We start from the raw sequence: 18,934 nt of genomic DNA, 5'->3' as shown, positions 1-18,934 counted from the left end.
TTTAATAATATACTTATTGTGTGTTTTTTGATTCAAACGGTTGTGATTTGACAGAGTTGAGTGGACCATCATTTTGAAAATACAAACGGGAAGTTGTCATAATACCGGTGTGTGTCGTAGAGAAACACGTGTGTGGCAGCTAACTATTAAAGTAACGTTTTACATTGTTATATTAGATTATTCCCATAAAACAGGAGGCCTATCCCATATTCTCTGAATATGGGATTAGTGACTCGGATATATAATAACAACTTTGTGAGGTGGAATTATTAAAGACCTGACTCCATAACAAGCGAACTCAGCCAAGGTAAATGCATGTATCAGTTTGTTTTGCCTGTGTGTATGGGTGACTGTCATCTCAGCTATAAAGACAGCCCTTGGATCAACTGTCTGTTATCAATGTCATCGTACTAACCTACTTGTTTAGACTTTTTTGCTAATATAAGGGTCAAGTTTCCTCTATAATCGTCATTTACAGTGCTCAGTGATTCTATTCACTGTGTTATGAGGAACAATCTTTCTTTACCATTGACCGCAGTCATATTTTTCTTACCCTAATCCTTGTAATAAACATTTGTTTGTCCTTATATTCTCAGCCACGACTAAATGACAGGATGACCGATGCATTCAGCAGCAACTCTGATGCGGTCCTCCAGCGTGGAGTGGACGTGACGTCAGGGAGTGATGCTCCCTTAGAAAACGTAGAGGAGCAGTACCAGATTAAAAGAACCTGCGACTTCATTAATAACAATGGTTTCAAAAAGGTAGACAGTGGCGAGTTGCTTTTTTTTTTTTTTTTTTTAATGAATGGTGTTTGTATCCTGGCATTGTTCACGTTATTAATTTAATTAATTTCATCGCCACAGGTTGCACTACAGTTCCCAGATGAAGTGCTGGTGCATTCTGTTCCCATTGCCACAGAGATCGAGAAAAGTACGTCAGCCAAGCTGTTCGTACTGGGAGACACATCCTATGGCAGGTATATGCAAACAAAAGGCTGCTGGTGTTGAGGATATGCTGTTATCACCTCCGGGCTAACTTCCACCTGCATGCTGATGACTTGTCCTCAGTGAGACTGGGAATGCAGGTTGTCTAGTTAATAGAATTATGTATTTCAGTATTAAGTTAAATATTGTCTCAATGCGATTTTGTGAGTTCATGCAGCGATGGAAACCTTCAATGTAAACAAACTGTTCTTTAACGGCATGGCAGTTTTTTGTTGTTGTTGCAGAAACCATGTTCTCCTATATGTTATTTGTGTATGGAGCAATGGAACAGGAGAAGAAAGCATACTTTCCTGCAGCCATCCCCAGAGCAGCACACTCCAGGTTGTCCTTCATGTCAGCGGCGTTAACGTGGGGGTCCTCTCTCTCTCCCCAGCTGCTGTGTGGACGAGGTGGCGGCGGAGCACGTGGGGGCCGACTGCATCGTGCACTACGGCCGGGCCTGCCTCAGCCCCACCACGCGCCTGCCGCTCATCTACGTTTTCGAGCGGCGGCCCCTGGACCTTGAGAAGTGTGCCGCTGCCTTCAGGGAGCTGTACCCCGACACGCAGAGCCACGTGGTCGTGCTGTACGACGTCAACTACTCTCACGCAATCGGTAGGCCACTCCTTCAGAAGGGACCCGCGATTCACATGAGAGGGGAGTCTTTCATTGAGGTCATTTTGTTGGAATGCAAGAGGCGGGGGGGGGGGGCAAACATTTACATACATATTTTTAATTTTAATATGATTAAATGAATACAATAATAAATAATGCAGGGTATAATTCAGGCGCATTTTCTTTGTGGTGATATTAAGATAAGGAGCAATACTGACGTTTATGGTTGTCCAAAATGACGTTAAAAGAAGCAGGACTGTTGGTTTAATCAGTTGGTTTGAGTTTTGCCCCAAACTCATTATTGATGGAGCAGAAGGGGTAAACAAACCCCAGCCAGCCCATGTGATGGAGCGGTCGTAGATCTACGTCACGATCGCTCGCCACCCCAAACTCTTGTTACGAATGAAGCCCAAACCCTTGATGACTCCTCTCCCACAGACGCCCTCCAGGCGCTCCTCACGCCCTCCTACCCCAACATGGTCGTCTCCACGCTCGTCCTCGACCACTGCCACGGTCACAGCGAGCCGCCGCCGGTGGGGCCAGGGGAGCCCGGGGTGGTCCGCGAGTTCGGCCGGCGCTGCGTCCTGAAGGCGGGCCTGGGCGTGCGGGACTACAGCGTTTTCTTCGTGGGCCCCGAGGGCGCGGTGCTGCGCAACTTCATGATGACCTGGAACCGCGTCCGCTTCTCGGCCTTCCAGCCCGCCACCTCGGCCAGCCGCGCCGAGTCGCCCGCCGTCAACCGCGCGCTGATGAAGCGCTACTACGCCATCGAGCGGGCCAAGGACGCGGGCGTGGTGGGCATCCTGGTGGGCACCCTGGGCGTGGCCGACTACCTGGCCATCATCACGCAGCTGAAGGAGACCATCCGCCGGGCGGGCAAGAAGAGCTACATGTTTGCCATGGGCAAGCTCAACGTGGCCAAGCTGGCCAACTTCCAGGAGATCGACGTGTTCGTGCTGATCGCCTGCCCCGAGAACTCGCTGCTGGAGCACGGCGACTTCTACAAGCCCGTGGTCACGCCCTTCGAGATGGAGGTGGCCTGCAACCGCGGCCGCGAGTGGTCCGAGGACTACGTCACCGACTTCCGCAACCTCCTGCCAGGTCTGCCGGGTGCTCTTTGTTAGTCATTGTTGTACTGTGAAGTACTGGCAACTGGCAACTGGCAGCTTTAGGATTCATACAGTTTGGCCTGTTTGTCCTGTTAGTCCTGTTTGCCCTTACTTTCGCATTTACTTTAGCATCTATTTTGTATTCCTTAGCACCACTTTTAATTTGTATTGTATTTTATCCTGTGTTTTTTCCACTGCTGCTGCGCTGCTGTAACAAAGTAATTTCCCCTCCGGGGGATTAATAACGTTTTCATCTATGGACATCATGGAATATATACATATGTATAGCAAATGTTCTTATAAAAGCATGAGGAGTAGCTTGGTTGCCGTGGGCCCTTAATAACCCTCTTCCCGCCCCAGGTGGGCAGAACCACGTGGCGCTGGGCAGTGAGCAGGAGGCGGGAGAGGAGACGGACGTGTCCCTGATCACTGGGGCGCTGCGGAAGCACGGCCTGTGGTCTGAAGAGGCAGCAGTGCCCTCTGACGACCCCTCCTCCCTGGTCCTGAGGAACCAGAACCTCACCGTGGCCCAAACCCACACAGCAGGTACCAGACGTAGAGCAGGGCTCCACTGGGCTCTTCAGTTGAGGCGTCTGAGCTGGGATGCATGTTTAAAGATGACATATCATACCACCAGGTGTCAGTGTGTTTGGCCATTACAAGCAGTTAGGAAAATCGGCCTCTTCTGACATCACAAGTGGGCAGTTAAACCAAGATGTATGCTGGATGGATCAGTCTACCCAGTGGACAGTAGCAAACGTTGCTCATCTATCCGTCATACATCTAGGCGGACACGCTGGACACGGCTAATCACACTCACACCTGGTGGTATGATATGTCATCTTTAACAAAAATAATGTATTGTCATGTACTACCGCTTGTCATGGTCCTCCCTGGTTCACGGCCATGATACCATCTCACCATGAGACACTGCCACACCATGCAATAACTATCGTGTGATGCAGATCACTGTAGATACATTTTGTAGTAATCTGAATTCAAGGAAAAATATTTTCTGCTTATGTTTAAATCAATATTTAATTTGTAGGGTTTATAGGGGCATAATTGGGCCTTATTTAAATTATAGATATATCCACCGTTTTTTATATAAATATCTATATTCAGTCAGTAATGTGTTGCTAGAGGGGGATGCGTTCCAGTAAGGGTGTCACCCCAAGGGGACACCCCCGCCCTCTGGGATGCTCCCAGAAGGCGGGGACCTGTTGCCACCATACCTAACCCCGCCCCTCCCTCCTCGACAGCGTCCTACCTGGCGGGCCGCAGCTGGCAGGGCCTGGAGAGGAAGCTGGGAGAGACGGCGGTGACCAAGGCCGTGGAGGGCCGGAGGGGCATCGCCATCGCCTACGAGGGCGAAGGGAAGTCCTCGTGATGACTCGCCCCGGTCAGATCCACCACAGGCCTTATTTAACCACCGCTGGTTCACCTCCATGCAACAAGCCGCTCACACACGATTGGACCGTTGTTTTATGCACATGTTTTATTCATATTGTGAATGATGGTAGCACAATGTGATGGCTATCTACACTGGGGAGTCTGACCTCAGTCCCGCCCACAATTGACTGTTCTATCAAACACTTACAAAGCTGTTTCAGGACCACTTATTCAAATCAATCCCTGTAGACCGAGCAAAGAAGCCATAGTTTATTGTTTAACACATGCGCGTTGTTTCAATACAACGGCTGTGCTTGTGACCTTGGTATAAATTGAGAAATAAGTTAATGCAAATAATATGCCAGACAGCTCCCCGACAGAGCCCTGTTTGAGCAGATAAGCTTCGAGGACATGGAGTACAAATTCCATAGAAAATATATAAATGGGTTCACTCAGTTGAGTCATGTTAAAGGTATATGTATTGCAAACAATTAGTCATTTATTTATTTGTCCAAAGTAACTCAAAATAAGTGCATTCAGGCATGTATATACAACCCAAATGTTGCAAGAATCATGTGAGTACATAAAATGTATCAAATGGGCGAATTGCTTCCAGTGCTACAATCACTTTCCAAACGGTGAGCACGCAGCAACGACACAGCAACTGGTTATAAGGCATCCACCGGAGCTTCCACATAGGCTGCAGGGAATATACCAGTACTTCCTTTACACTCCCCTTCAAACCAGTCCCGGTTCACTAAAGAAATGGAACAATTAATAGTGATTAAAACGTCACTCCTTATCCAGGATGAACAAAGTTTTTCCCATGGCGGCGAGTTTGTGTGCGCTACCTTTAGTGAGGAGTAGGATGCTGTCCCCCTGGTTAAAGCTGAGGTCCTCTGGATTCTGGGACTCGTAGGAGTATAGCGCCACAACATGAATCGGCACCCCCGGGCTCTCCTTCACTGGCTAGCAACACAAAACGGGAACGGTTAGTTCGCACCTCGTTAACCCTTCAGGCCCTGCAACCCTGAGTCCCTCTAAAACAGGAGCTAGTGAGAAACGATGCTCAGCCTGATGAAGGCGCCTCCCACCTCCTCTTTGGGGATACACCACAGAGTGATGCGCCCACAGTTGGCACTGCTCCAGACCCCCTGCATGTCTGTGCTGGCGTCCATTACCGTCAGTCCAGCCGCTGGGGACGTGCAACTGCAGTACACAAAAAGGATCACGCGATTTGAATGTTTGTGTTAAATGGATACAGGCTCATTTCCAAACTGAGAGCATTGTTGCATACATCAGTTTGTGATTATATTTATTCTCATCACTGCTGCATATTTCATTTTGAATGTTTGCACCCTGTAAGTGATTTAGCTACAGGCAATACAAGTCTGGATCCTATGAATATATTTAGTATTTATAATCAAATACACATTTTCTTAAACTGATGACAAACTGATAATTTTACTTTAAACATGTTTTGAAATTCTCTCTGTAAAGTTGTGGAAACAGCAATTTCAGCAATTCTGACGTAATACCTCAAGGTGATGTAATACCTTAAGGTGATGTAATACCTTAAGGTGATGTAATACCTTAAGGTGACATCCTCCGCTGGCAGCTTCAGTTTCTTGCCGACCCGCTCCACCAGTGCAGTGAAGGGAGAACCGTAGTCTATATAGAGCGCTAGGTTGAATTTGTAATGCACTTTCACAAGGCATGCAGATTCTTCACCGTCTTCCGCAGTCTAATCAGAGAGCGAGACCCATATCAGTTCTGAGGCAAGCACGCATTACTTTATTTTCGACCTAGAGAAAAAGGTGCTGGTCAAATGACGGGTGAAGATACGATTTGATTTGGCGTACCTCAGAGTTGTTGGTGTCTTCGTTGTTCCTACTGGGTGTCGGGACTTAAGAAGTACAGCTGGTTAACTTAAGAGTATTAACATTAGGAAACTATCCAGTCCGACAAATCGTGTTGTTATGTTTTGCATGTTTAAAGTATACCTTGTTCAGTTTCCGGTAGAGTGGGTGCCTTTCGCCTTGGAAGGTCTGCTAAATAAATGATCTGGGAGTTGCCATCCTACACAGAGACAAATTAATTGATATGCACTTAAAAACACTTGAAATGAATAGCTACACCTGGCATGGCAGCGCAGAGACTGTAACATTGTGCACAATTAAAATAAAAACACGCGCAAACTGCATCTACTTTGTACTTGTGTCAGTGATTTGTGATCCTGGATACATTTAACCATTCAAAGAAAAACATGTGTGGGTGATGCATGCTGTGCTTTAGAATCCAAGTGAAAACACTGGTAAACTACCAAAATGGAAAACATTCCCTTACTTGAGTTGGTTTTGAATTCAGATTGATCTCCATCCGCTCCAGGTAATTGTAGGGAACCAGGCCTCTCTGTAAACACAGGAGCCAGGAGTAGTAGTAACTGACTAACTGAAGCACAACCCATTATATGCATCCCAAGCCTGGGCTGTACGTATTGGGTTATTATTAAAGTGGACTGTGATGTTTTGTACGTACTCTTTCATTGAAGACCACTGAGGCCCAGTTGTCGTCGCCCTTCTGCAACACAAACACTACGTTCCCGGGCAGCACGGCCAGCTCGCCGCTCGTCTCCGGGGAAAACGCAAAGCGCACTATGTGGGGTTCTCCCTCGAAGGCCCTGGGGAGGCACAGAACGCCAGTGGCGGGGGACGGTTTGGCCTGTGATGGTCAGTTCACGTCACACTTCCTTCATACATCGGAACTTTTGCCTTGGTGGATCACGTTGTTGCAGTCACAGAGTGTATATGTGTGGTCGCCGCACAAATCTATAATGTTCATGATGTAGGCCTCCATGGGATGTGAATATTACTGATGTATGCCTCTATGGGATGGGATTTGAATTAACCTGATGTAGGCCTCTTGGATGTGAATAAACCTGCTGTAGGCCTCTATGGGATGGGATGTGGATAAACCTGATGTAGGCCTTGATGGGATGGGAATAAGCCTGATGTTGGTTTAAGGGACGTGAATGTGGCCCCTAGGGTTAGGGTCAAAATGACCAGACTAGGTTGATCAAAGTAGTGCCTTCTGCAGTGTGACTGTATGTTGTCAATGACACCTACTTTTCTTGCTTTGTTACAATAAGCAGAAGAGGCTGATCATTTTATTTGTAGATTTATTCATATTTGGTTACAGTGTCTACCTCAGAACCATAAGCAGAAGTGGCTGATCATTTTATTTGTAGATGTATTCATATTTGGTTACAGTGTCTACCTCAGAACCTCAGGTTCTTTAGGAATAGTAGGCCCCTCGTCCACCTACATGGAAACCAAAACATAGATTAAAACAGGGAAATGTACATTGAACATGATGCATTTGTAGTGTATTTGTAGTAGTAAACCGTTTTTTTGTATGTACTTCACCTGTGGTTGTAATGGAGCAAATCCAGAAAACTCATCTTGTGGAGTAGTGGAGGACACAACCTGAAGAGTAAGTAAAAATAGGAGTTATTTAAGAGAAACCAGATCCCAAAATCAAACCACAGATGCTATGCCTCTTGTGCCCAGTAATGTCAATTTCCATGACCACTGATTTGGCTTGCTTATATCACTTTCGGTAACCACAAACTTTTTTTAAGTGAGTGGTAAACATATAAAGACTGTGATTTAAATCATTGAGGGAAGGAAAATGCATCAGCTTGAGTAACATATACGATCTTTTCAGAAGAGCTTACTATTCTACATCCTGCCATACATTAACATTGTCCCTAGAGATGGATACCTTTGATTTTCCCAGATAGTCCCTCTTCTGCAGCTCGGCCACATAATTCTTGTTGGGTCGGAACAGCGCTTTGGATTGGACCACAGCTGGCTGGAAGAATTTCCGCTTCTGATGGGAAAAGAATGGCCGTATCCATGTCAAGACAGGTCAGCAGCTCAATATGTGAAAGCGGTGTGGTGGTATTGTAGTATCAGATCCATCTATCATCTGTAGAGAGCTTGGCGGTGGACGCCTACAGTGCTTCTGACTGACCAGAGTGGACTGCAGAGCTCTATCGATGAGGGTGAGCTTGGCCTCGGTCTTGTAGTCGAGTGCTGACACAAGGTGCACCTGGGCCTTGTCCCAGTGGCCCAGGTGAGCCTCGCACAACGCCATGTTGTGGAGAACCTGGGTGTGGAGAAAGTGGGAGGAGTCTGGGAATTGGCATTGCAACTGCATTTAAAATTCCTCACGGCATGATAAAAGAAATAATTTGTTCTGAATGTAGATCAGGGCGAAGGGTTGAATTGGTCATTCCAGGGGGGGATGATTATGTTTCGGTTGAATTGGTAAAAGATTTTCTTGAGACATGTTGAAATGTGTTAGTTCTGCATTGGCCACTTGATGTGCGTTTGAAACACTAACCTCACAGGCATACAGCTTGTGTCTGAGGCCAAGTGCTTTGTAATCAATGAGTTGGTTGCCCCTCAGGTCCTTGAATGCATGCTGGAAATCTCCTAAACTCTCCTCATACCTTGAAAAGAAACAATTCGGTGAAACATTTCATCCACGACTGGAGTTATAACTTATGAATGGAATGTGTGACAATAATTGATACTCATGTGGAGCCATACATTTCCTTTTTGTAGAAGGTGATTCCTCGCTGATAGAAGGCCACTGCCAGGTGCTCATCTTTGCCTATGCTTCTGTCAAAAGCCTAGCCAAGAGTTACACAGAGTTAACTTCCCCCAGAGGAAACCAGACATAGAGCACTTCTCTTTTCATCGTGACTTGCATTTTAATATAATCACGGCAATAGACCGCTTCTATATAACCTTTCTGGAGTTGTGGAAATGTTGAAAACAATGCCAAGTTTCTTTCGTATCCTGCTTATGGAGGAAAGTGATGAAAGGGCAGACATACCTTCTCAGCAGCCTCTAAATCCTTGTTGATTAAATGGAGACAGCCAATGTTGAAGTAGATTTTGGAGTTTGGTTCTTCAATAGAAACAAGGATTTGAAGTGCTTGGGGCAGTAGGTCCTTGTCAACACAGGCTACAGCCTCATCCCATTGTCTCAGAGTGTCCAGAAAAGTCATGGTGCTGCTGCAGAGATTGACAGAGCTACCGACTGAGAGAGAGGAAACATTGAAACGCTTGACCGCCCGGAGGATCAGGAAGTACAGCCTAGTTACGACAGGGCTGTTGCATCCAATCTGAAGCAGCCTGGTCTTGTTAGTTTACAAATTTAGTAATGCATTGGAATCAACAATATCATTTTGTTATTGAGGTTAATTGATATTATTTATTATTGTTGATTTTGTGCTTTTGGAAAAGAGGAAGGCCTACTTATTTTTGATTAGAATAATTATCATATTTGGTTTGTTGCAACAATGACATTCACCAAATGTAGATTGAATTGGTTCACTGAAGAACCAATCTTATCTAGATCTAAAGTATCCATAGTAACCTATTTGCTAACCCTGCTCTCCCCTGGGTAACTGAAGCCCGTCCTCCCCACCCCTCACATAACAAATTGTTGGAGGGTCAGGTTGGATTCATCAACATGTAATGCGAGCCAGGTCCCTATTCCTCTTTCTGTCTTCCCCTCTATTTTAGGAGACTGGGATTTATAGGACTTTGGTTGATAAGAGAAAAAGGAAAAATAAATACAATGACACTAATTATGCAAATATCCCTAATTGTCCAAAGTGTTAATGCTTAATTTGGTGTAAAGGTATTGTGTTTGTTGAACGATCCAACATGGCAAACTGAACAGGGAAACAACGTGACAACAAGAATTTAACAAATAAGATATTTCTGGAGGGTCTGGTGCATTGCGATTTGGAGTGAGAGATGACTATGAATATTTGAGTTGTTGTAGTTGTATTGGTGAGATGAAGGCTTCATTGAAAACTTACTTCCCTCAAATTACACAGACCTGCAAGCACTCCATAAACAAACCACTAACATAGGTTTAACCATCTTTTTGGAGAAGAACAGGATTGTGCAACCACAGCAGCACATTTTGTAACTTGTGGTGATGTGCACACGTTAAGTGTAATGCTTATAACTATTGCACATACAACCTGCAGAAGACTCCACTATATAACTATCTGTTAATATTGCATCTTATATTGGATATATCCAATATGTCCATTGATGTCAATTGATTACCCTTTTTAAAGTAGTTTTTACATCTGACCTTTTATGCATCTATAGTTTGTTATATTGTAACTCTACATGCACTGAGGGGCAAAGAATTGTCGAATTATATTACCGTAATAATGGCTATTCCATTACATATATTACGTCTATGAGATGTCATGTTGTAGATACGTTATATATAATAACATCACTAATCCAGCCTCTAGGGTCATTGTAGACGACCTGTGAACCTGCCCTTCGGTCCAACATTCCTGTTCAATTTTCCATGGTTCTTTACTTTGAAAACTAATCCATCCGACCGGAAGTCGTAATGTCCTTGCGCTACTTCAGACTTGTTTCGCTAGCTTAGAACATTAAACAAACAAACATGGCTGTGCAATATTATAACCACATTCTGATACTACAGATGTCTACATCACATAGACGTTTAAAGAAGAGATATGCAACGATCGATTAACAGCGATGTGGAGTAGAAAGCCGCGCATCAATAGTTGACTATTTCTCAAGGTGAGCTAGCTTGGCGAGGCTTTTTCTGGACGTTTTGCAGCTAGCTACCGATGTAGTTGGCTAAGTTAACTGAACAATATGGACCTTGGAACAATGTTGTACAACAACCTGAAGGATGTTCCGTGGAGCAACACTTCACTGCCGTTAGATCAACTCGTCAGTTCTTACAGATTGCCTCAAATTGTGAAGCTGGATCAAGGTAAGCAGTGTCCTCTCTGTGTGGTCACACGATAAGGATTTTACAAACGCTACAGTGGGTCTCTGTGCAGTGCTAGTGCCTCAGAAGCTAACGTTCACCAAGGGCTCTGACCATGAAAAGCTACTGATGCACATGGTCCTCGTTCAAATTTGGGTTATTCTACCGAGTTGTTGGTCCCCAACAGTGTCTGTTTAGCTGAAGCTCAGTATGCAGGTTGCAACGTTATCATCTAGCCTCATCTATTTTCTTGCAACTCCCTTTCCTCTACAACCCTGTCATTCCCCCTTGATGCAATACAATGCATGCCCCCCATCATGGACCTCGATGATAATATAACTAATTGTATGATTCATATATAATTTTGTAAGCCAACATATACACATATGCAGAAGTCTGTAGCAGGATGTATATGATGGTTACCATTTAGAAAAATGTGCATTGAATAATAAATAATTTAAACCCTTGCTAGAAATGTGCTGCATTCCATTGGTTCAAGTGCCGGCAACGTTTGCCTGATGTTAAATCACTTACTTAAACCTTACTTGTTTACCTATTGGCACCTTATGGCATGTTAACTTAAAGTATAGTGCGTCCATTACACAGTAGACCAGTTCATGGAATGATTCGTTAGTATCTCAATGAGTGTTAGGCAAACAAGCAACTCATGAATACGCATATGTTGCATTTCTTCCATCAGGCGAGTCAGTGGAAGGACTACGGGACAACGACTACCTCTTACTTCATTCCTGCCGTCAGTGGACCACCATAACGGCTCACAGCCTTGAAGAGGGACATTATGTTATTGGTCCAAAAATAGAGATCCCAGTTCATTATGAAGGTAGGAAACAGACACACACACACACACACACACACACACACACACACACACACACACACCCCGCCCCCAGCTGTCCAATGGTGATATTGTAAATGGACTGCATTTATATAGCGCTTTTCTAACCAGTGGCCACTCACAGCGCTTTACAATTACGGCCCATTCAATCACACACCTACGGGGGTGTCAGCCATGCAAGGCAAAGGCAGCCTGTCGAGAGCAGTTAGTTAGCTGTCTTGCTCAGGGACCACACTTGGCTAGGAGGAGCCGGGAATTGAACTTGCTCCCATTCCCTCTGACTCCTGAGCCAATGCCAAGCTTCGATGTGGGTGCTCAGCACAAAACGTTCAGTGATATTTTATGTGTCTTACAATTTCCAGTAAAGCTTCCTCCACCATTCAAACCAATATGTCAGCATCCTCCAGAATGTTGATACAGAGGAAGAGAGAGACACAGTGTAAGCTAACCGTTTAGGGCTGACATATTTATAAGTATCACTAATTTGAACCCATTTTAGACGCCATGAGTTTTGACCGCCGATCCCATTTCCACCCAGTGTGGAGTGAAGGTCTGACGCAGTGCTCCTCTGGTCTCAGGTCAGTTTAAGTTGCTGGAGCAGGACCGAGACATCAGGGAACCGGTGCAGTACTTCAACAGTGTGGAGGAGGTGGCCAAAGCTTTTCCTGAAAGGGTCTACGTGATGGAAGACATTACGTTCAACGTTAAGGTACGCGTGAGAAGTAACTTTTGTTGGATGTTTATAAAAGCGTGTGTGTGTGTGTGTGTGTGTGTGTGTGTGTGTGTGTGTGTGTGTGTGTGTGTGTGTGTGTGTGTGTGTGTGTGTGTGTGTGTGTGTGTGTGTGTGTGTGTGTGTGTGTGTGTGCGCGCGCGCATGTCTCAAACAACAGTTTGAGGAATGGGATATTAATCCTGAATGAATGAATGTGTCTCAAAGTTTCCTGACTGACATGCTCATCCTCAGATATGCACTAAATAAGAAAAAGGTAAAATTTTATGCTGAGTATGTACGATTTTAGTCCTTTATTCTGTTTATAATATATTAGTTTGATAAGAAACACTTGAAGGAATACACAGATTTGACTCAAGATAGCATTTGGTCTATATTTGACCCAGCAACTACCCTGATTAAATCAGCCTTACTCATGGCTGTGATCAGTTACACAAGTAGCTACATATCAAACAGCATGCGACTGATACCCAGCCTGTCTGCATGTGTAACAGAAGTCAATAGACAAAACAACAGCTTTGAGCACTCCCTGTATCTGGCCACACCCTATCCTGGTACACTGACATTCTCAGACAGAATAAAATGTCGACTTTCAACCAAACCGATCCCATTGGCCGTTCCTAGATGGCGTCGGGTGAGTGCAACGAGGACACGGAGGTGTACAACATCTCCCTGAGCACGGGGGACGAGCTCACCCTGATGGGCCAGGCGGAGATCCTCTACACCAAGACCTCCCGGGAGAAGTCCCGCTTCAACACCATCTTCAAGAAGATCGGCAAGCTGCACTCCATCGGCCGCGTCGGGCGGGGCAAGATGCCCTGCCTGATCTGCATGAACCACCGCACCAACGAGAGCGCCAGCCTGCCCTTCCAGTGCAAGGGGCGCTTCAGCACCTGCAGCCCGCTGGAGCTGCAGATGCAGGAGGGCGAGCACACCATCCGCCACATCGTGGAGAAGACGCGGCTGCCCGTCAACGTGGCGGTGCCCAGCGGGCCGCCACGCAACCAGCACGACCTGCACCACATCCGGCAGGGCCACCGCTACAAGCTGGTCAACGTGCAGACCAAGACGGTGGTGGTGTGCTGCGTGCTGCGCAGCGACAAGATCATGCCGGTGCACTTCCCGCTGCACGCCGCCGTGCCCCGCTGCGCGCTGCCCGAGGGCTTGCTGCACGGCGAGCTGTGGCTGGACACCATGGTGCACCGCTGGTTCACCTTCTGCCAGGAGCAGTTCCACATCGACGACTACTCGCGGGCCGTGCGCGACGTGCGCACGGACTGGGGCAACGACGAGGGCAAGAGCCCCAAGAGGAGCGGCGGCAGCGGCGGCGGCAGCGCGGGCAGCATCGGCGGCAGCGTGGGAAGCGGCGGCGGCGGGAGCGGCGGCAGCAACGGCGGCAGTTGCCCCGCCCCCACGCAGCCGCCCGGCTCGCTGACGTACGCCCGGGACGAGCTGACGCAGTCGTTCCACCGGCTGTCGGTGTGCGTGTACGGCAACAACCTGCACAGCAACAGCGAGGTCAACCTGCAGGGCTGCGCCAGCCTGTGCGGCGACTGGGCCCTGCTGCCGTCGGACAGCGTCCCCGTCGACCAGGCGGACCAGGCGGACCAGTACTTCACCGAGCTGATGGAGAGCACCAGCCCGGTGCAGCAGCCGGCGCCGGCGCCGCCACAGCCACAGCCCGCCCCGAAGTCGGACGTGCCCTACGAGGAGCTGTGGTTGGACCACCTCAAGTCCCGCATGGCGCAGCCGTCGCTGAGCGAGGGGTCGCGGGGCGGCGGGAACAACAACAACGCCGGCGGCAGCGGGGCAACGGTGGGCCAGTCCTACCAGCCCGCCTGTTCTCTGGGACCAATCGCCACCTCTGATTTGTGTCAATCCCCGCCCCCCGTCCCGCCCAAGTCGGAGGCTGTAAGTATTGCGTCTCTAATTCGAGCGACACTTCAGGCGCTCAGTGAAAAGACGCGGGTGAAAAGGTGGGCTGAGGTATCATTAGAATGCGTCGCATGTCTTTCCCCGTGCAGGTGAAGGAGGAATGTCGCCTCCTGAACGCCCCGCCCATTCCTCCGCGGACCGCAAAGCAGGTGCCGGCGCTGCCCGCCGTGTCCAAGCCCCGGCAGCAGGAGACCCGCTCCCCCAGCCCCACCCTGTCCTACTACTCATCAGGCCTGCACAACATGTAAGAGGGATCCTGTTCCCGGACAATGACACAGACGGCCCTGTTTGTTTAGATTCTGAGTCACCGTGAAGAGAAACCCTCTGGTAAAGAAAGCGACAGATGGTTTATTAGCGGAAGGCATGGTTCCTCTCCCTTTTGTCCCTCTGCCTCTTTTAAGGCCACAAATTAGCCTGTAATTTCCCCGCTGAAATAAATATTGGATCATATCCTCATACTTGGTCTGATCAAGGAGGGGCCTCACTCCTTCACTAACACTAGAGGGCGCTGACAGCAAGAAGGCACTCAGTGCTAATGGAGAGAGATCCCCGAAGCTCCCCCCCGAATGTTCTACATTAGATGTTTTTTTCAGTGTTTACAGATGTACTATTTTCAGGTAGTTGCTATGGAAACTTATGGAAACATGATCAATGTTTACAGAGTATGAGTCATTGTCTCACGATAATCTTGGCACAGTTTGAAAGTACACCAGGCGTTCCAAGGCTGTGTTTCACGGGCTATTCAGACATTTTGTTATTGAGTCTGTGAAATGCAAAGCAGTCTCGGTGTAAGCAGTTAGAATTAGAGCAGTTAACGCTAGTATCTCCTTTGGTTAGGTTTGTCATTGACCGTAGCTGCATATTTTAATTGTAGAAGACTTAACATTAAAAGTTAAAAACATTATTAAAGAAAAACATTAAATGATCATTTAAGTTTGTGTGATAAGAGCCGTTAAGGAGGAAGCTAATGGGATCCTCGTGTCTGCGGCTTTTAAACACTTAGATGTCTATGTACTACTTAATCATTAAATGCTGTCTCACTGGAGGTAAGCTGGCCATATGGACAGCACTAGGTGGTTGGTTGGATCTGTCGAAATAATTCAGAATTGAGTACAGTCAGTCAAAGTCCATTCAATTGCCTTCTCTGATTGGTGCCCGATGATGTCATTTGGCACTTACAAGCCAATCAGAAACGATGGCAACCGATGACCCCCTGATTGTTACCCCTGAACCTCTTGTCTCCGCCTGCAGCGGCGGGCGTGACGGCGAGGCGAGGGAGGCCTTGGAGCAGGGCCCGGCGTGCTGCCCCTGCAGCTGGGCCGAGGCCGAGGCCGGCGCCGCCTTCACCTGCGGCAGCCTGCCGCTGCAGGGCATGTCCTCCAGGCTGTCCTGGCCCAACGCCTTCAGCACCGCCGGGACCCGGGCCGGAGAGGGGCCCGCCGGCCGGAGCTACTACAGCTTCCCCCGCAAGAGGTCCCTGGGCGCCCCGAAGACGGCCAGTCTGCTGGACCTCGACGGGCGGGGGACCCCCCTGCGCTCGCGGACGGCCTGCAGCAAGTCCTCCAGCTGCACCTCAGGCACCTGCGGGGACAAGCCCATGGACGCCTTCACCGCCAAGCAGAGCCTCTCCTGCCCCATCCTGCCCCCCAGAACCTCCAAATCAAAGCGGGGGCCCGAGGCGGGCTCGGAGCGCGACCCACGGACCCCACAGCGGCCCCTCAGCCAGGACGAGCAGGGCACGCCGCCGGAGACGTTCGGCGTGGCGTGTTCCCCCACCTCCGGCTGCTGCCTGTCCCCTGCGGCGGCGGCGGCGGCGGCGGCGTGGGAGCCCCCGGCCAGCCTGGCGGGCCTCTCCGTGGAGGAGGTCTCCCGCTCGCTGCGCTTCATCGGCCTGACGGACGACGTGGTGGCGCTGTTTGGGACGGAGAAGATCGACGGGAGCCTGCTGCTGCAGCTGACGGAAGAGATTCTGTCGGAGGACTTCAAGCTGAGCAAGCTGCAAGTCAAGAAGCTCATGCAGTTCATGAACGGGTGGAGGCCCAAGATATAACGCAGCGGTACGACTCGAGAGCGGGCGGGGTCGATTGTGTGTCACGCCCCCAGTATGTACGCTACGCACACCGGCTTAAGTTAATTTGCCGAGCTTTTGGTGTCGCCTGGGTTCCTGGGAACGGCAGCTAGAGCGGAGCCCCGTCGGTCCAACAGGGGGACCTGCTACAACGGTACCTGAATCCAACCCGTTGGCACTTTCATGGAGGCTCTGTGTCTGTTACTTGCTCCTCTGTCCCCGTGGCCCTTCAGCGGTTGCTGTGGAAAAACCGATGAGTTAATGGTACTGAACTGACGTGGGGGGAGGATAAACAAAGACTAGCTTTGTTGGGGCATTGTCCGATTTTTGTTCTTAAACGGGAATACCACTGACGTCAAAGATTTGTGTGAACCGACAAAGCTTAATATATATATTGTATAACACAGACAGACGGCCCCTTAATGTTGCACCTTATGTACACACAAGCGTGTGATACGGCTCTTTTAGTGGCGTAACAAGTATTAATGGAGAAACTGACATTTTCCCCCCAACATGAGGCACACGCAGGTTAGTTTAGCAACCAAGTCCCAGTATCATTCGATACTACTACTTATATTAACAGCAGTTTATTTTTTGCTGGTTTTGGAGCCATGTGACGACTGGCCATGAAGTTGCAAATAATTGCAATGAGCTCTGTCACAAGAGCTGGTGCAGTTCTTTTACCTATCTGACTCAAGCGATGTCCATATAATGTAATGTGAAAGTGGTTAATAAGTCTTTGCAATAATACTTAGGAGTTTTAAATGGTGTGGTATTCCACTTTAAGGACTCATCAGGGTCTCCTTATGTGATACCCGTAGAGCATTGCAATGTATTATTTGTATTTGATGCCTTTTTTTATATATATATATATATATATATATATATATATATATATATATATATATATATATATATATTGGGGAGAGTCGGTTGCGTTGAATTACTCACTACTTGCTTTTTGCCAAAGTTTCTCCTTTTTAATGAAGATTCAAACATACTCCCGAATGACAAGGACTGAGGCCTTCCGACTAAGGTAGATATGTCCCTGTCCTTAACACTAATATGCAAACAAGAGGCAGTGGGCCGTGACGCACGCGTCCTGCATCATGCACTTTGCTCAGTTCAACATGGGGGTCATTCAAAGGCAGTCAGTGGAGGAGGTTGCTTCAGTGTTCAAAGGAGAGAGTCAGGGTGAACACACACATGCACTACATGCTTTAGGTGGAACTGTTATCCGACTGGGAAATGAAGCTTTTCTATGCCTTAACCAACAGACCTTAAAACTACCACAATGTAAAGGTGTTACTTGGTATGTCACTTTGGTAACGCGTTTCCCCTCTGACCTGCCAACCTGCCAAAGTACCTCTCCCTTTGGTGCAGTTCTGTTCCTCAAACACAAAGGCTCTGCATGTGAATGCGGGGTTGCCTGATGGATCTAATGATAGTCAACTTCTTTCATTTCTATATTAAGTTACTAAAAACCATTCAAATAACGGAAAAAATATGCATATTGGCCTAAGGCATTAGCTGCAGAACAGCTGCAGAGATAAGTCCATAAACTAGGCAGCTCCTTGTTCTTATTAATTTACTCTACAGTCTCTTATCCACAATAACCCAAAATTACACTTTGCTATACAATATTTGTACATTTATTTTTTGTGATCCAATATCCCAGTTTGCCAAACGTCCTTGGATTCAGAGTTACTCATCCCTGTTTACAGTTGGAGAATTACCAATTAGAACTTTCCTCTGATTTAAACTGGCTTATTCAGAGAGATTTTCTTTAAATCGATGTTGTGACACAACAGACACTACTGTTAGTTATCACCTACCAAAGCACCATTGTTTTGTCAGCAGGTAGAATGTGAAGGAACATGCAAGGTGTTTTTGCTGATGTTTGATATTGAAGTTGGCCAAACCTTGTGTATTTAAATGGAAACTACACTCCATAGTCGTTTTTCAAGTTAAACACTGCTAGGTGGATTTTGATACTATGATGGAAGGAAGGAAAAACAACCGCAAGTATCAAGATCAGTTGACACTGCGAAATAACAAAATGTCAGGCTATAAATCTAATTTGAACAATCTACTTTGGAACATTTAACCCTAAACATTACCATGTTCGAGTGTGCTAGCATTGGAAGGAGCAGAAAACTCAATTAGGGTGTAGTTTCCGTTTAATATCTCTGCAAGGTTTTCCTCTCTGAATCCAGGCCAGTGTAAATAAATGATGTCTGAGTGGCTGCAGACCCCACTTGGTTGGGCCGTGGTACGTCGTCAGTACTCTACAACTGACCCTCCTCACTTTGCTACTCCCCCTGTTTTAGTTGTATGATCTATTAAAACAGAAATGAATGTGCGCGTCATTGTATTCATTCAACAAATTGAA

At 47.4% G+C, this 18,934-nt stretch overlaps 3 protein-coding genes across 3 annotated transcripts; 2 read left to right on the top strand and 1 right to left on the bottom strand.

The window, feature by feature from the left end:
- The first annotated feature begins 94 nt into the window (after positions 1 to 94).
- dph2 (diphthamide biosynthesis 2) lies at positions 95 to 6,314 on the top strand. The gene is made up of 7 exons (XM_030348835.1): positions 95 to 307; positions 597 to 764; positions 867 to 979; positions 1,381 to 1,601; positions 2,040 to 2,702; positions 3,071 to 3,256; positions 3,973 to 6,314. Exons 2-7 carry the CDS (start codon positions 615 to 617, stop codon positions 4,098 to 4,100), a joined length of 1,461 nt encoding a protein of 486 aa, XP_030204695.1. The 5' UTR covers positions 95 to 307; positions 597 to 614; the 3' UTR covers positions 4,101 to 6,314.
- Positions 4,580 to 9,249, bottom strand: ncf2 (neutrophil cytosolic factor 2). The gene is made up of 15 exons (XM_030348825.1): positions 9,008 to 9,249; positions 8,719 to 8,801; positions 8,510 to 8,618; positions 8,138 to 8,272; positions 7,886 to 7,993; positions 7,528 to 7,587; positions 7,379 to 7,422; positions 6,641 to 6,782; positions 6,449 to 6,514; positions 6,106 to 6,181; positions 5,965 to 6,008; positions 5,695 to 5,846; positions 5,197 to 5,311; positions 4,954 to 5,071; positions 4,580 to 4,859 (listed from the first exon to the last, which is right to left on the bottom strand). The coding sequence occupies exons 1-15, from the start codon at positions 9,179 to 9,181 to the stop codon at positions 4,771 to 4,773; spliced, it is 1,515 nt and encodes a 504-aa protein (XP_030204685.1). The 5' UTR covers positions 9,182 to 9,249; the 3' UTR covers positions 4,580 to 4,770.
- A 1,314-nt stretch (positions 9,250 to 10,563) lies between these two features.
- garem (GRB2 associated, regulator of MAPK1) lies at positions 10,564 to 17,127 on the top strand. The gene is made up of 6 exons (XM_030348783.1): positions 10,564 to 10,956; positions 11,654 to 11,794; positions 12,388 to 12,518; positions 13,164 to 14,450; positions 14,564 to 14,718; positions 15,726 to 17,127. Exons 1-6 carry the CDS (start codon positions 10,836 to 10,838, stop codon positions 16,522 to 16,524), a joined length of 2,634 nt encoding a protein of 877 aa, XP_030204643.1. The 5' UTR covers positions 10,564 to 10,835; the 3' UTR covers positions 16,525 to 17,127.
- Positions 17,128 to 18,934: the final 1,807 nt, after the last annotated feature.

This window comes from Gadus morhua, chromosome 23 (assembly GCF_902167405.1).
Source record: "Gadus morhua chromosome 23, gadMor3.0, whole genome shotgun sequence".
Lineage (NCBI taxonomy): Eukaryota > Metazoa > Chordata > Actinopteri > Gadiformes > Gadidae > Gadus > Gadus morhua.
The sequence above is the reverse complement of the archived record's forward strand: the minus strand, read 5'-3'. Positions and strand labels throughout refer to the sequence as shown.

Coding starts and splice junctions, on each gene's coding strand:
- ncf2 (XM_030348825.1), bottom strand. CDS start 9,181: ATGACTTTTCTGGACACTCTGAGACAATGGGATGAGGCTGTAGCCTGT. Junction 7,588..7,885: donor ACTATCTGGGAAAATCAAAG/GTATCCATCTCT, acceptor CTTACTCTTCAG/GTTGTGTCCTCCACTACTCC. Junction 6,515..6,640: donor CAGTGGTCTTCAATGAAAGA/GTACGTACAAAA, acceptor CTGTGTTTACAG/AGAGGCCTGGTTCCCTACAA.
- garem (XM_030348783.1), top strand. CDS start 10,836: ATGGACCTTGGAACAATGTTGTACAACAACCTGAAGGATGTTCCGTGG. Junction 14,451..14,563: donor TCCCGCCCAAGTCGGAGGCT/GTAAGTATTGCG, acceptor TTCCCCGTGCAG/GTGAAGGAGGAATGTCGCCT. Junction 14,719..15,725: donor TCATCAGGCCTGCACAACAT/GTAAGAGGGATC, acceptor CTCCGCCTGCAG/CGGCGGGCGTGACGGCGAGG.
- dph2 (XM_030348835.1), top strand. CDS start 615: ATGACCGATGCATTCAGCAGCAACTCTGATGCGGTCCTCCAGCGTGGA. Junction 980..1,380: donor GGAGACACATCCTATGGCAG/GTATATGCAAAC, acceptor CTCTCTCCCCAG/CTGCTGTGTGGACGAGGTGG. Junction 1,602..2,039: donor CAACTACTCTCACGCAATCG/GTAGGCCACTCC, acceptor CCTCTCCCACAG/ACGCCCTCCAGGCGCTCCTC.